At 42.6% G+C, this 16,047-nt stretch overlaps 1 protein-coding gene across 1 annotated transcript in view; it reads left to right on the top strand.

Annotated features, from left to right (window-relative positions):
• The window catches only part of Fras1 (Fraser extracellular matrix complex subunit 1), a 408,507-nt gene that overhangs the window by 161,031 nt on the left and 231,429 nt on the right, over positions 1-16,047 (top strand). The window contains 3 exon segments of the mRNA NM_001415086.2: positions 739-831; positions 8,652-8,811; positions 10,346-10,479. Of these exon segments, the coding sequence (NP_001402015.1) occupies positions 739-831; positions 8,652-8,811; positions 10,346-10,479 (387 nt within the window).

The following is a 16,047-nucleotide window of genomic DNA, read 5'->3' as shown; positions in this document are numbered from 1 at the left end:
TCCTTGGGGTCAGAACTCAGCCCATGTTTACCACTTGTGCTCTACCACAGAGCTACATCCTTAGCCCCTATTTTTGTGGTAAGTAGGAAGCAGATTCTTCACGGTGCCAGATGCATTATTAATTTGCAGGAAATATGGATTCTGTGTTATCTTCTTTTGGAAGCCTCAAGCACAGCTCTTCATGGGCGGATAGGAACCCTGCTCACTTCCCCTGGTGGATCAGTCAGTGTTCCTACCAGGGTGCTACCTCCTGTCCAAACCTTGTCGTTCAATCTCTGCTCCTCTTTGGTTCCCAGAAGTGAACCAGAACCCACAGGACCTCAACTCCTGTTTCCTTCCTGTATTAGTGCTTGCAGCAGAGCTCAAGATCTTGCTCTGGAACAGTTTCAGGCCCCTGAGTGCTTTCTTTTTCCAAGACAGGCAAACAACAGTTAGCCCCTTTCTCACTCCATCTGCTTTCCTTATGAGAAGAGTTTCTTGTGGAAACAATTCGCCAGCCCATTACCTTTACATGTGAAAAGACACAGAGGATTGTTTTTTGGTGTTTTTTTTTTTTCCTTTCAAAGAAAGGACTTTGCAAAACAACCTCTTGACAGGGAATCCTTTGTGTGGGTTTATTTACCTTGTCAATGTTACCTGTGGAAACTCAGGAGGATTAGGGAGCCTCAGAGGCCAGGGGGTCTAATGAACTGGTGTTTGCTGCTGCGATTTCCTACTGAACTGCTGTTAAATATCCAGGGAGAAGTACTGTGGATCGCCCCCAACCAGTGCTGCCCACAGTGTGCACCCAGGACTCCAGGCTCTTGTCACCATGAGGGAAAAATCCATGAGGTAAGTGGTCTCCATCCTAAGGCTCAGGGTGTATTTGTGGGTCATTGACAGAAGGCCTAATGTTAAATCTGGGCTGCTAAAGGGTGAGAGGCTTGCTTTGGTTTTCTTTGCATAGTCTGACTACAGAGGTAGGAGACGCCTCTGGCTTTCTGTGGGTGCTTTTTTTTTTTGAACAAGATGGAAAACACGCTATTTATTCCATAAGCTCTACATAAATATTTGTACATTGAGTTTGTGGCTGCATAAAGAGTAGGCTGAGAATGTTGATGTCGAAGACCTTCTGGTGTTGAATAATAACAGTACCCACCACCTTCCTTTTGTATATTGATTACACATGAGTTTTCCTTGATAAATTTTAATCGCTCTGAGCTCGTGAGCAGGGCTGATGGGGCTACTCCCATGTCAAAGTTGAAAACAAGTTGCAAAGAGCTTGAACCACTTGCCCGTGTTGTGTTACTTGTTATCAACTGACATGATCTAGCTGAGCATTTTGCCTTTTGACTCACACAGTTCAGGGATGTTTCCCTTTGGATAAAGATTTTTCAGTTTCAAGGCATTGACCTTAGAGATCTTGTTTGGGGCCCTCCGAGGAATTTAGGGAGTCCAGTGCCTTCCCTGGCCTTTCCTCACTAGAGGGGAGGAACAATCTTCAGTCTTGACCACTAGGAATGTCTGCAGGTGCGGGCAAACTTTTCTTAGATTATTATCCTTTACTTTCCTCCATCAAGAACCAAAGTCCTGATAATCTGTCCCAAAGATTTACTTTTTACTCCTTAGACTGTATTTCCTAGAGCCTACAGGCTTAATTGTAGATACTAAATGCTACATTAAATACAGATTTATATTGTTGTGAGATCTATAGTAGAAATTATGAAAATCATCCCTTTCTACCCTTGCTAAAACATTAGCCTGTCCTACAAGGCAAAGTTGCACGCAGAGAAGAAACAAAGGCTCTTTGCGTTAATGCTCATCTACCACCTGATACAAAATGTCCCTGGAGTTAGCATCGCTGCCTATTCAGGAGGGAGCGTGGGTTAGCAGGATTTGATAAACCCACTCTCAGGCCCTATTCAGTGAATGCACTTAACACTCACTGAGTACAATGCTCATGTCCCCACGGACCAGATCCTCTTACCTGGCCCACTGTCTCCTAGTAACAGTAGGAAACAGCTCCTTCCGTTCTGTACAATGTCTTGCTGAAAGACACCGAAGCAGGATCTGCCCTGCAAAGGTCTTGACCCCACCTGTCAATATGTGTCACCGGAGCCAGTATATCCTGTAAGGGGGTGTCACCCTGAACTGCCTCACATGATCCCTGTGAAGTGAGGGTCCTGCGGGGATGACTGGTGATAAGATTAATGCCACTTCCTCATGATTAGAACAGGTGTGTTGTTCTAGTTGGCTAAATTCCGTGCTGCATGCTAGAAGCATGGGGAATACTAGTAGTCAAAATAAAATCAGGATCTTGGCTGGGAGAGAGAAAGCCAGATACATGGGAAAGGCTTGGTACCAGTGATAGGAGTTGATAGATGTCAACGTTATTTAAGAGCACCCTCACAGGGCTTATCTTTGCAATTCAGCATGGGTCATTCAATGGGCACCATCTGTTTGCTTGTATGACATTTGTACACAAGTACAGTCTTATATTTTAACTTGTCTGAGGACATTAATAACCATTTGAATATCTTCATAGTCATCTGGCCTGCTAAATTAACCTAGAACTTGGCACTGAGCCTTCTCCGAAGGTCAGCAGATATCGATGGGTAGAAAACTCAGGCTGTTACTCAATGCGTTCTTCTTCTTTTCAGTGTCCTTATTTCAGGCATATGCAGTCCCTGTTGTGGGTGGCCGGGCATTTCTAAGCCACAGGTCTCTTGTGGGTTAGGTCCCCTGTGCCTTTTAATTTGCCCTTCCCTCTGCCCCCTTGAAGCTCATTCTTGCTGCAAAAATGTTGAAAGCTCTACAGTGGCTAGGAACGTGTTCATGCCGGGTTTCCTGTCTGTCCTTTCAAATCGTATCCCCTCAGAAAATGCTATCCTTCTATTGGTGGTACTTGGTGTAACTTCAAAAAGGGTTGCATTTTGAGAACTGTGGCTTGGCTGGGAAATTTTCCATAGTCTCCTTCTTCAAATAGACCTGGAGATTGATTTTTTTAAAGTGGTGATAAAATCAAAGTTCACCACAAGTTATAGTGATTACGACTTTTGTCTTCTTACCCCCAAACCTCACCACAACCTCTAGGTTTTTCTTCCAAGTCCAGTATTACTGACTTTTCCTGAGAAGGTGACATCTGCTATTCTCTGAGCCTGGCCTTGTCATTCACATTGCTAGAGTTTTCCCTGGCTCTCAGTCCCCCAACCCCACCTCTCCCTTTCCTTTTAGCTTATTTAAGAAGCAGTTTTCACTTTAGTAAGCCTCTCTCTGGCTGCTGGCTGGCATCTCAGAGGGCTGGTTACGGTGATTTTCCTGGCGGCTGTAAATTAGCCCGGTGTTTTAGGTCTCCACTCTTGTGGTCCAAAGTGGAAGCTTGGGCCTGCTGAGAGATTTAGTACGGGCTTGAGGGTAACCATGTAACCACGGTTCAAGCTCAGAGAAGTCAACACAAAGCTAAGTTCAGGGCCATGGGGTAGGTACCCCACAGTGGAAAGCAAAGGCCTAAGAAAGGATGCCTCTGTCTGCAGGAGTCAATAACATATACAACTCTCACTCAGCAAGCCACCACAAGCCTAAAGACCTTTCCTTAAGTTAGGAAAATGCTGGAGCCCCTTGGCTGCCTCCAGGTTGTTTAGCAGTGCGTTGTAATATAGATTGTTATAGGCAGAACTAGGGGAGACGATTTTATCTCTAACCTCTCCTGTGAGATCTCTATACATTCTCCTTGGGATCCTGCCAACCTTGCCAACCAGTCAGGGCACAAGCCTCAAATGTGTTTTCCGAGGAGGTGTGTGAATAATTGTTTTCTTGTCCCTGTGTGGTTGGCTCATAAGGAGGAGGGGAAAACACCATTAATCTCCTTTTCTCTTCCTCACTCATTTAATCCCAAAGCATAACAACTTGAGTTGAAGAAGAGAGCACATGAAGATTCACCCAAGACAGAAAGCATCAGGAGGCAATGGCTCCTGTGAATCCTACTGCGCAAAGAGAAGCATAGGGAGCGTCCTTAAATCCCTTCCCAAGAGGGCAAAAGAAAGCTAAATTAATGTACACGCCAGAAGAAATGATCTAGCCTTGTTCTACTCAAAGTAGAGGGTGCGATTCTAAAAATCCACTGAGGACTCTTGAGATATTTAGTATTCTGAAATTATAACCTTGTAACAGGAGCAAATTATGTGACGAAAAAAAAGTATTCTTTCTGTTCTGTCAGCAAGCCAGGCAGATACTTTATGACCATATCTATCCTTTGGACTTCTGTCAACACTCACTAAATTGTTAGTTGACTGCACAGAAGAGTATATCTAAGACGTTGTCTGTAGGATTTGCTATTGCTAGGTGCCAAAATTCTCATGTTTTCAAAGGGTATTAATGAGGTTAAAATGGCGCAGCAAAAGCTGGTTCTTGTGGGAGCATTGCCTGATGGCATGTGTTACTCCTTGATTTTACATAGCTCTCTTTGCTGCCACGGTGTTTATTAAAAAGAATGCATTTGTAAATGGGTATGGAGAACCCTGTGAAATTATTGATATAGATATAAATAACATTTGGCATGTGCCGGACCCATTGATCTTTAGGCTGAATGTTTTGCATGCATTGCCAGTCAATCCTCAGAGTACTCTGGGGAAGGAGGAGACACTTGTTCCGGGATAGAGGCAGAAGATAAAAATGGAGGCGGGTATTCAGGGATCATCCTCTCAGGAGATGAGGGATTAATTCTCCTCCCTTACCCTGTGCACTTCAGATCACCTGCAGGAGATAGGTGTGCGGCTTTGGCATGCAACAACGGAGTCTCCGTCCTGAATGATCTTTGATATTCTTATAATTCTCAAGATTTTATGAAGGGAGAAGCCACTGCTTAATTTCATGTCTCCTGAATGAGATGATAGATTCAAATGATCACAGGGCCCGAAGGTACTGAAGAGCTTTACTAACCCAGCCCTTTCATTTTACAAATGAGAAACCTTGGTGATTGACAGGCTGTTATTACAGTTAATTTTTGTGGTCTGTGTCTGAAAGGTGGTATGATTTCAGATGTTTTAGAAACAAGTCAGTGACTTTTTTTTTTTTTTTTAACAAAACGCAAGGTCTCGTTTTAGTAAACTGAAATGTCTAGACACTTAGAAATATGGCCTTTTGTCTATGGCCATAAGACCCTGTGTATGCCCAATTTCATCTGATCTCAGAAACAAAGCAAGGTAGAACTTGGTTAGTACCAGGATGCGAGGTTTAGCTTTCTTTTAACAAAGTAAAGTCTCTCACTTCAAGTTGTTTTATATAGTATTCAGATTTGACTTACATTAGGTGATTCATTCGATATTTCAAATAGTAACTTGCTTTGTTATGATAAAAGTCACAGTGTTCTATGGGTGAACAATTGGACAATAAAAAAATACACAAGCAAAAATAAAATCTATGAGTAACTCCAGTGTCCTGAAACCACTGTTAACAGTCTCTTGACTGTCATTTTCTGTCATTGGAGGGAGGCAAATGAGGGAGGCAGATGAGCAGGTTGGTTGGTAGACAGATAAGACATTCAAAAGTGTTTTCACATAGGAGGAAACTATGTCGAATGCACACTTTATATCTCCCCCTTTCTACAATAATGCTATAACTACTTTCCAGGAGCACTCTTGGAGAACATTATTCTCTGTTGGTGACCGTGTGGGTGGTTTTATATTTTTCACAAAAAAAAAAAAACAAAAAAACAAAAAACAGTTGCACTTTCACTACAAAGAACAAGGTGGAATCCATAAAGTGAAGCCCTTTTGCATGTCGTTGATTATTTTCTTCAGATAACTTTTTAAAAGTTAAATTAGCAGGGACAAGCTTCTCTTAAAAAATAGCCAGCCTACCAAACAACCAAGCAAAACCAAACAAACATAGTAAACAAAAGAAGCAGACAAAACCCATGGGCTTGTTGTGGAAGGGGAGGGGAGGAGTAAGCACCTTCTTTTATTTATAAGGTGTTTGAAAGGTTTAGCAGACAAGCAAGACTGGAATCTATCTGTGAGGAGTTGATGTGCATGTACACTGTGAAGTGACGTCACTGTTAAGCTAATTAGAATAGCCATCACCACCCATACAGCACATAAGATCCCGGAATCATGTTTGCTCACATGTGAAAGGATATGTCGTCTGTGTGACATTTACCCATTACCTCTCTGCTGTAGGCTTTGTCAACCATTGCTATATCCATTGTGAGTCCCAGTTGTGTGCCCACATGGGCTCTAGCTGCCTCTTCAACATGGTACCTTCTGAACCTTTCTAAAGCTCCTAGTGACATAACACGATTATATCATTTCGTTTTTACACACCAGGAAGCAAGGTTGACTGAACCCCGTTCCCCAGGTAAAAAGGACCTGAGAACCTGAAAGTATGCACGCTAGTGCGGGAAATGCTTGGCTCAACCACAGCACTTGTGTGTACAACTCAAGTGTGTACAACTGCCCTCTTGTAATCTCTGGGAGTCTGTCTGCAGGAGAGAGTAGTATTAGAGTAAGCTGAGACTCAGATCACTGGGTCACTCTGACTACCTGGTACTAAGGTTGTTACAGAAATAGCAGAATCTTCCTAATTCCATAATAATAGACTTGGCAGGCTTGCACAGTAATGGAGAACTGACTTGTTCAGGTAAGATAAGGCTCCTTTGTGTCTTAGATGGAAAACTATTTTAGATGCCAGTTTGAAAACGCAAGAGAATTGCTTTTACAACTTCTAGGTGGAATCCCTAGGTTATGTTTTGGTGACTGGATGTGTAGGATGTGTGATACTTTGGTAAGAACCCATATGTGATGTGTGTTGAAGCACACCCATCATGGCGAGCTTTAAAGGAGGCAAACGGGAACAGGGTCCAGTATTTAGGAAAGTATTCATCAAACTAGTTTCACTATGAACCTTGGTAGGTACAGCATTTGATTATTCTGAGACTGAGTGCTGGGGCAGCTATTTCTCTAATCAGGACACACACACACACACACACACACACACACACACACACACACACAGATGTTGACATGCTGGTTCATTTGGCATCACATCTGAGGATGATTTATTTAGAGACTTTTGTTACTTTCCCAAACATGGAGATTGTGATAACCCAGCATAAAGCAGGTTAAAAGGTTTTGTATATGTGGATGAATAGCTTTCCTGGGGTCATCTTTTTTGCTCTACAGTTGTGGATGAACTAGATAGAGTAGGGGACTATGGCCCTTCTACATAATTCCTAAGAATGTGAGATCAGTGGGTGTGTATGTGTCAGTATGCAGGGGTCGGGGGGAGAGAGAGAGAGAGAGAATGAGAATGAGAATTTAGTTATGAATATGAATGAGAATATGTAGACGAATCAGGATTGCAAGTTAAAAAAGGAAGCAGATCCAATGAGGGGTATTGGAAGGGAGAGAATCCGAGACCAGGGTCTTAGCTAAGTGTCAGTTGAGTATGTGCTTTGCATTAGAAAGATCTTGGGGTCGGTCCCCACCCAGTGCCTCCCATATAAAGGAGTAACTTGATAGACTATGCATGGTGGCATACTCTTGCATTCCCTGCTGCTCGGGAGATTGAGGCAAGAGGATTACTTAACCCAAGGAGTTCCAGTCCGACATAAACAGCATCATGAACATTCACCTCAAAATATATGATTGAACTATTGTGAAGAACCCTGAAGGTGTGGTTGTATTCATTTTACTTTGGGATTCATATTTTTTCTTTTAAATGATAGATGTGATAGTATCAATTGACAACTTGACTGTCTAGACTTAAGTAAGAGACAGGTGTCCGGGCATGACTGTAGCGTCTTACCTTGGTTGCATTAATGGTGGCGGGAACACTTACCAGCTGTGAGTGACACTGTTCACTGGTTGGGGTCCTGGACTATGCTAATAAGACTAAGCAATGGCCTACATTGTCCCCTCTGCTTCCTGACTGTGCATTTGCTGATATAACTAACTGCTCCGTGCTACTCCCACCTTGACTCCCTTTCTGTAAATCTGCAACTTGACCTGTGAACCACAATAGGTTGCTTTGCTCGGAGTATCATGACAGTGGGAAAAGAAACTAGGACGATGGCGTTAGAGTCATCTGCCTTCTTCTCCCATCTTTCTGAAACTTTTAAAGAAAATCTTGAAGGTTGTATTAATTAGAGCTTTACTGCTGTGAATAGGCACCATGACCAATGCAAGTCTTATAAAAGACAGCATTTCATTGGGGCTGACTTACAGGTTCAGAGGTTCAGTCCATTATCATCAAGGCGAGAACATGACAGCATTCAAGCAGACACGGTGCAAGAGAAACTGAGAGTTCTACATCTTTATTTGAAGGCTTGTAGTAGATACTTGCTCCCAGGCAGCTAGGACGAAGATCTTAAAGCCCACAACCACAGTGACACACCCATTCCAACAAGACCACACCTGCTTAAACAGGGACACACCTTCTAAGAGTGACGCTCCCTGGGCAGAACGTGTGCAAATCATAACAGAGGTATTCAAAAGGAGATAGATAAATCCTTAAATTGGTCTCCAGTAGACTACAATCTCCAGTAAAACCTTGCCAATTCAATCCTTTGCCATCTTTTCTAAGCTCTCATGCTGTACAAGAGAAGGTTTGTTTCTGTTGAGCTGTCAGAAGTCTGGGGTGTAGAGCTAACCATTTTATTTTTATTTGACTTATAGCATGGCACAGAGTGGGCCTCAGGTCCATGTACTTTGTGCTCTTGCACCTATGGAGAGGTGAGATGCTCGCACCAACAATGCACCCCATTATCATGTGGACCACAGGAGCTAGAATTCCTTGCTGAAGGACACTGCTGCCCTATCTGTGTGGGCACTGGGAGTAAGTATGGGCTGGTGGGTAAGGAACTTCTCTGCTTTTGAAGTAACAATGGCACCTCCACTCTCGTCTTCCTTGTTCAGTATGGATCAAAGATTCTGGAGTCCCTTCCTATTTGAACCAAGGTGTGACCACAGCAAAGGTCGCATTGAAAACGTGAGAGTCTGTTGTCTCTTATTTGTACATTTTGCCTTGGCCAGTTGAATCCCTCTAAACTCCATCATCTGAGACACGAAGGAGCAAGGAAACAGTTCTTTGGTTTGACTTCATGAGGCCAAGATCACCCTTTCTCCCTTGATAGACAGAAGGACCCGACCTGTTCTCTGTGTAGTATTGTTACTGCCAATCTGTCTGTTGGTTTTTGAGATGATGTAATTAATGTCTTTCCCTAAGACAAGCACAGCTGTGGCAGGGTATGGGGTGGGTCTCTTTCTGCAACCTCACTGAACAGATTACTCCTGCTATAAGCTAAGGTGCCTGGCTTTCTCTCACCAAGCTACAAACATGCTTCTAGACTTGTTCTTTGAACCAAATGCATCCCTCTCATTATATTTTAGAGACACAGGCCCTGTTGCAATTTGACAGCTAATAGTATGGACTTTATTAGAGGTAGGAATTTTGAGGATCCCATCATGCTCTCTGCTTACATCTACTGATTAGAATACTTCTTTATTCATGTCAATTGGAACCCATACTCTCATCTTTCCCCTTTGAAAACTGTCGCCCTGGTTTCTTTCCAATCCATAGTTACTCCACCTCTACAGAGCTTTGCTCTGGAGATACCGCAGATTTAAAAGCATGCCCATGAAATCATGGAAGTAGAATGTTTGCCTTATGCATTTCAGAACTCACCAGCCAGCCGATATGAGCACGGTCAACTGCTTTGAGCAAACTCACCCTCAATGTGAAAATCCACAAGCAGCCAAGCCTGCCCGTGCTGCCCCTGTTTCTGGGGCTCACTCTTAGCTATTAGGCATTTTTCATTGGTCCTTTGTGCAAAAGACATATTAAAGGCCTTTCGCTTCAAGAGATTAGGAATCTCTTGAAGGATTAGGTGCATCCTATAGGAGCCGCTCCCTACCTGGAATACATACATTTCCTGTTCAAAAAGTAAAGAGAGCTCTACCTTTGCATCTATGCTTTCTCTGTAGGTGAAGAATTCTGTATTTTCTATATGCTCCCATGGGTCAGAATACTCAAAGGATGAGAGGAGACACTTCCAGGCTCCCTATAATTTCCACTGGGTCATGGCACATAGAACACATGAACAAACCCTCCAAGAACCAGTTTCCTAATGAGGTGAAAGGGACTGGGGGCGGAGGGCAGGGCAGCTGAGAACTTGGGAAGCCAGCAGGACATGGCATCATGCGTGGACTGAGGCTGCATAACCCAACCACCTTCACTGGAAGTGGCAATGTAACAACAGCAGAGCATGAAATCCAAGGCCATCAGCGTTCCTCATCACCTCTGCAGTGGTCCTGAGCCTAAGACCCACACATGCATAACTTCCCCTAACCCTATGCCGTTGTCCTTTCAGAACCCTGTTCCGATGATGGCCACGTGTTTCAAGATGGAGAGGATTGGCCACTGAGCCACTGTGCCAAGTGTGTATGCAGAAATGGGCTCACTCAGTGCTTTACAGCCCAGTGTCAACCTCTATTTTGTAACCAGGTAAGGAAGACAACGCCAAGGTAGACTTTTCACAGGGAGCCGACTGCTGAAGAATTTCCAGAGTTTTTTTGTTTTGTTTTGTTTTTTGTTTGTTTGTTTGTTTTTGGTTTTTTTTTATTTTGTTTTGTTTTGTTTTGTTTTGAGGTATTGTTAGGCCCCCACCTCAGAAAACACTAGAACCTTTAAGCCAGGGCTGTTTCATTTTCCTTACATTTTCAGAGACAACCTCAAAGATGTCTTCTTTTTTTATCTTCTTCTTCTTTCCTTAGAAGATACAGATAGGTCTAATTACCCACCATTTAGGCAAATTGTTGCACAATGAGATTAAGCCTTAGGGCTACACATAAGGGAGCCTCCAGCTTGAAATGCAGATGTTTCCCCCAACAAAATGTCAGACTAAACATCTGCCAAACTCAGGAAAGAGATGAGGTTTCATACTTTTCTTTCATGTATACATGTAGTCTACTTTTTAAAGACACAGACATGTCTTTGAACACGATTGTGCAGATGTACACAATTTGATTCTTATAGGACAATGATTCAAACTCTCCAAGTGTTTCCTCGGAGGGTATTCAGGATAGTGGGATCCTCTTCCTCTAACACTGATCCCATTTTCAAATTGTTAGGCAGTTCGCACACATCTGGAAGAAAGAATACATTGCAAGTATCTGTAGCATAGGCAATGTTTTATAGTTTTCTCCTCTTCCAGAGGCTCCCAAGGATGTGCTGTGAAAGTTGACAGATAACTGTGAGAGGAGTTTTGCCTCCAGTGGAAAAACAGTTTCATTTTTGATCCAAGAAAAAGCTGCAAACCCAGATTTGGTTGCTAGAGAGTAGTACTTCTTGTCAAATAAAACAAAATCAATAACATGACATATTGTGACGATTGGGCAATATTTTTAAAGACAGACAAAAGCCAATTAGCCATGAAATGCTTAATGCCAAGTCAAGGGAAATGTATCTAATTGAAAGACTGGATTGCATTGCCCAAACTATGCCAACTTCTGCGCTCCTGCCTCTGCTCTCAGTTCATCACCACACCTTGTCCTAGCTCACAAGGGAGTGTCTTGGTGGAATTGTATGGGACACTGCTTCACCGCTATCCTGTTGGGTAGTGCTAGAGCATGTTAACTCATACAACAGTTTGTTCTCTCTGTATAGTGTGGGTAGCTTCACAATTTCCTACCACTACAATGAAGGAGGTGGAGAAATGGAGATTCATTGAGAATCTTCTGCTTTAAATTGTAAAATAGTCACCCTGCATTTGAAGTTCAGTCTCTGGAACCATTGAAATACCATTTCTTACGTTAAAAAGAGAGCACATATAGGTCTGCTTCATTCGTAGTATTCCCTCATTGTTTGCATCAATGTAAAAAGGTGAAGTTAAGTATGATACCTGAGGACTAATTGATAGTAAGTGATCTCAGCCTCTTTTGTATCCTTAAGTCATTTTTTGCCTGCCTATCTATCTATCTATCTATCTATCTATCTATCTATCTATCTATCATCATCTATCTATCTATCTATCTATCTATCTATCTATCTATCTATCTATCTATCTCAGATCACTTAGAGCCATTTAATATCTCTGAAGTATTAGCTGCTGCAGTGATATAGAGGAGTCCCATAGAACTGCTGTTCTTGATGTAATACCTAATCCCACCAATACCCTCGAAGCTGCTGATACCACACCACCACCACCTCCTTCACCAACACCACCACCACCACCACCACCACCACCTTCTTCACCACCACCTCCACCACCTCCACCACCTCCTTCACCAACACCACCACCACCACCTCCTTCACTACCACCACCACCTCCTTCACCACAACTACCACCTCCTTCACCACAACCACCACCTCCTTCACCACCACCACCACTTTTCAGGTGTTTACTATGTACCAGTTCTTTACCTTCTTCATTTTGTATTCAAGAAAGCAGAGGTGTGGTGAGGGCAAGTAACTTGTCCTAGCTATCACAGCCAGCATTTCTTACTTCAAGCTGTTCTATATCACTGCTTCAAAGCATCAGTCCTGATTAGAGGATCAGTAGCTGCTAAGATAAGCAGGTGTGATCAGGTGTGATCAGGTGTGATCAGGTGTGTCTTGTATGCATTTGTTCACGAAATGTAATAAAAAAAAATGCAACCTTGCCACCAGAAATCTGTTTTCCAAAGCTGCGCTCCAGAACATTTGAACCCATCTTAAGTCATTCAATTATTTAGGAGATTTATCTTTTCATTTGTTTTCTCTTGTTTTAATTATAAGAGGAGTTATTTCCACTAATTAAGGGAAGCTTGGAAAGGGCAGGAAGCAGAATGAAAATAATCCCCGATGCCCCGATTCTTTCTTTGCGAATTTCTTCCAATCCTGATGACAGAGGAGATTCACGCTTGTTTGGCGCTCATGAGCTCCTTCTAAAAGGTCGTGATTATCCGTAGTGATCAGAGGAGTCTTGGTTCTTTGTGTTCAAATGAGGAGTAGTCATTCCGTTGATGAAATCATGATTCCAAACTGGATGGCTCACCTTTTGTGCAGATACCTTGTCAACTGCATCACATGACCCATCCCCTGTATCCTCACTCAGTAAAATGATCTTTGCAGTTTGATGAGACGTATTCCTGCTGATATTTAACCAGTTAGTGGGCTGCAGGGATGCTATCTAAGCCAGGGTCTCAGGTATATGAAGCAAAGGCCCCATCTCTGAGCCTCGAATCCCACCAACTTCTTACACTATTGATTAATCTAAGGCATTTAAACTTCTTATTTGGGTGGTTTTTTCAAGAGAGGTTATTTGTATGCTGTCTGAGTTTTCACATACTTGAGAATTATTTTCTTGTTTACTACGTAAGAGACAATTTGGAGTCTAGAACTTAGAGGGCTGTAGACTCACGTCCACTGGATTTGGGGTTACAGTGTCACAGAGTTGCCTAAGCTCTGTGTTCTCTCTTGCTTTGACCCTTGTGGCAAGGCATAAAATCCTTTTTCTTGTGCTTCGCTTTTCCTAAATGTGTCCATAACCATCTTCTGATCTCATGTTTGGGACTTCGTTTGAGAACGGGTGTTAGGGGAACCATCTCTTACTTCAATATCCCCTCTCCTCTCACCCGAGGACCAAGGTGATGTATGTTTTCTAGTTCTCTTGTAAGGTGCCCCATTTCCCTTCTGTAATTTACAGCTAGTGTTACCATGATATATTCTTGTAGAATGTTTTAAAACCCTTATAATGCAAACATCTTCCAGGACATTTCTAGGTGAAATACAGTTTGTAAAAACACATTCTGCATGTATGAGAGCTGTCTGCCAAAGATACAAGGCTCTGGGCAATTGAAAATAGAGAGGCAGATTCATGATCACACAAAATGGAGTTCACTGAGGATTTTGAACGTATTGTGGATTTCAGCAAGGCAGGTGTATTCCTACATTCTGAGACAGGACGGAGTCATTTGCTTGTGAACCTAAATGATCACGGGCCATATCAGAATGTGTGTAGCCTTTCTTGAAATCTAGCAATGTATTTAGATAGCAGTGGTCAGCACACATGCTTGACGAATTGAATGATGTTTTCTAACAGGGCTTGGGATCTGTGCCAGGTTCATCTGGTAGGCAGGCTGGTGGAAATAACCAAGATGGCTGACTATAGTCAATCTGAAGGAAGCCTCACACGTGTGGTATCTTCTCTTTCACTTTCAATATAGAGCCCTTTCCTACTTGGATTTTGTTTTTCTAGCTTGGTGTTAGTGAATCATTTCTATTTCAATTTTTCTTTCTATAGAAATATTTATGACTCATAGATTGCTCTACTTTCTCTCAGTCATTCTCTCATTTATTACTTGGTCTCTTTCTTCAGCTTTGAGGAGAACTTCTTAAGTCGATGTTTACCCTTTCCAGGACTGAAGGTTGCAGAGATGAGAGAACAAAGAAGCAGACCTAATTTGCTCTCTTTTTCATAACCTTTAGACTACACTCTCTGCTTCCTTACACTGTCCCCACCAACGCTTGCTTCATCAGACCTACTGTAGGAGGCATAGTTCAGTCATAGGGATCATTCTCAGTACACAGGAAGCCCAGGGGCAAAGCAAGGAAAAGTAAATAGAAAAAAAGAAACAAAGAGGAAAGAGAAATCACTGGAGTTTGTTTCTTTGGGTCTTTTCTCCCTAGGAATGCTGCCGAGTCATTTAACACTTAATACATTTCCATGGTTCCCCTTTGGTTGTCTTACAGAGTGCTCAGCTCTTACTAACAGCTTTGGCTTCAGAGTGAGTAGGAGCTATTTCCCTTTCACATCACCTGTTGTTCTGCATTTGCTCCCCACACCCTTTCCTCATCCTTGCTCAAGAGAAGTCTTGCCTTATTTACTGACTGAAGGATGCCACGATAGTGGCCTACCCTCCACTCTGCCCCCGTGGGTGTGTGGCCAGGTGCTCAGGACTCTGATCTGCTTCATTGGTGTGGCTGTGTTGTGCCGAGATAGGATCTTTCCCATTTCCGCTGCCTGGTCCACTCACATTCTCAACACAAGAAAGCAAACTATTGCCTCTGGTTTGCCCTGTTGTCCCAAGGGCCTTTTCTGTTTCTTTGACTGGGGCTTTAACATTTAGCCACCCAGCTTCCTAATCACTTTCTATGATCCCCTTAACAACCCTCCAGATTATGTCGTGTTGCTACTCTTATGGGCTCTGATTAGGTGTAGAGTGAAAGATATGAAAGACTGAGATTCTGGGATCGCCATCCTGCCCGCCTCACATAGCAGTTTATGAGGACCAAGCTCAGATCCAGAAAGGCTGGGGGTTTGGAGGAGATGATGACTCTTATTTGTAAGAAAAGGTCACACAGTGTCTTATTGTCAGTAAATTCCTGGCAATGACGGGAAGATGGCTGTCACTTCTACTTTATTTGTGGCATCATTGCTCTGATATTCTCCAATGAACTGTGATAGATAGGTATTATGTCAAGAGCTCTCAAACACGATGCACTGTAAACTTCATTATCACAAAAGTCTTTATTTAAGGGCAACCATAATCCAATATAGTCTTCCTGGTAACTCTACCTCCCCAAATATAATCTCATTCACCATATTTTCTAGTACTGGATTTTTGCAGTTATGGAAGATATTATATTAGATCTAGGGCACACATCTTTCTGAGAAGGGATTGAGTAGTTTCATCTTTGTGTGCTGTACAGTAAAAATGGCTATTGATCTCCGCCATCATAGCATAAAGAGGACAGATAATATATATAGGTATATGGGTGTGTGTCCATAATCCTATAAAACTTTATTTTAAAAATAGGTGGTAAGATGAGCATGGTTCATAGTCCATACTGTACTATGTTAGTACAAGTTGGATCATGCATTTGAATGGAGTATCTGAAAGTATAATGTTAGTATTTGTAGTGGTCATGTTTATCCCATGTTGGTTAAGATCGACTGATGGGACTCAGGAGATGGTTTCGTGGTTAAGAACGCTTCTTGCTTTTGGAGATGACCTAAGTTTGCTTCTCAGCACCCATGTAGCTCCAGGGGATGGAAAGTCCAATTCTAGCCTCTGTGGTGATTCACCACAT

Source organism: Rattus norvegicus, chromosome 14, assembly GCF_021556685.1.
Source record: "Rattus norvegicus strain SHRSP/BbbUtx chromosome 14, alternate assembly SHRSP_T2T, whole genome shotgun sequence".
NCBI lineage: Eukaryota > Metazoa > Chordata > Mammalia > Rodentia > Muridae > Rattus > Rattus norvegicus.
The sequence above is the reverse complement of the archived record's forward strand: the minus strand, read 5'-3'. Positions and strand labels throughout refer to the sequence as shown.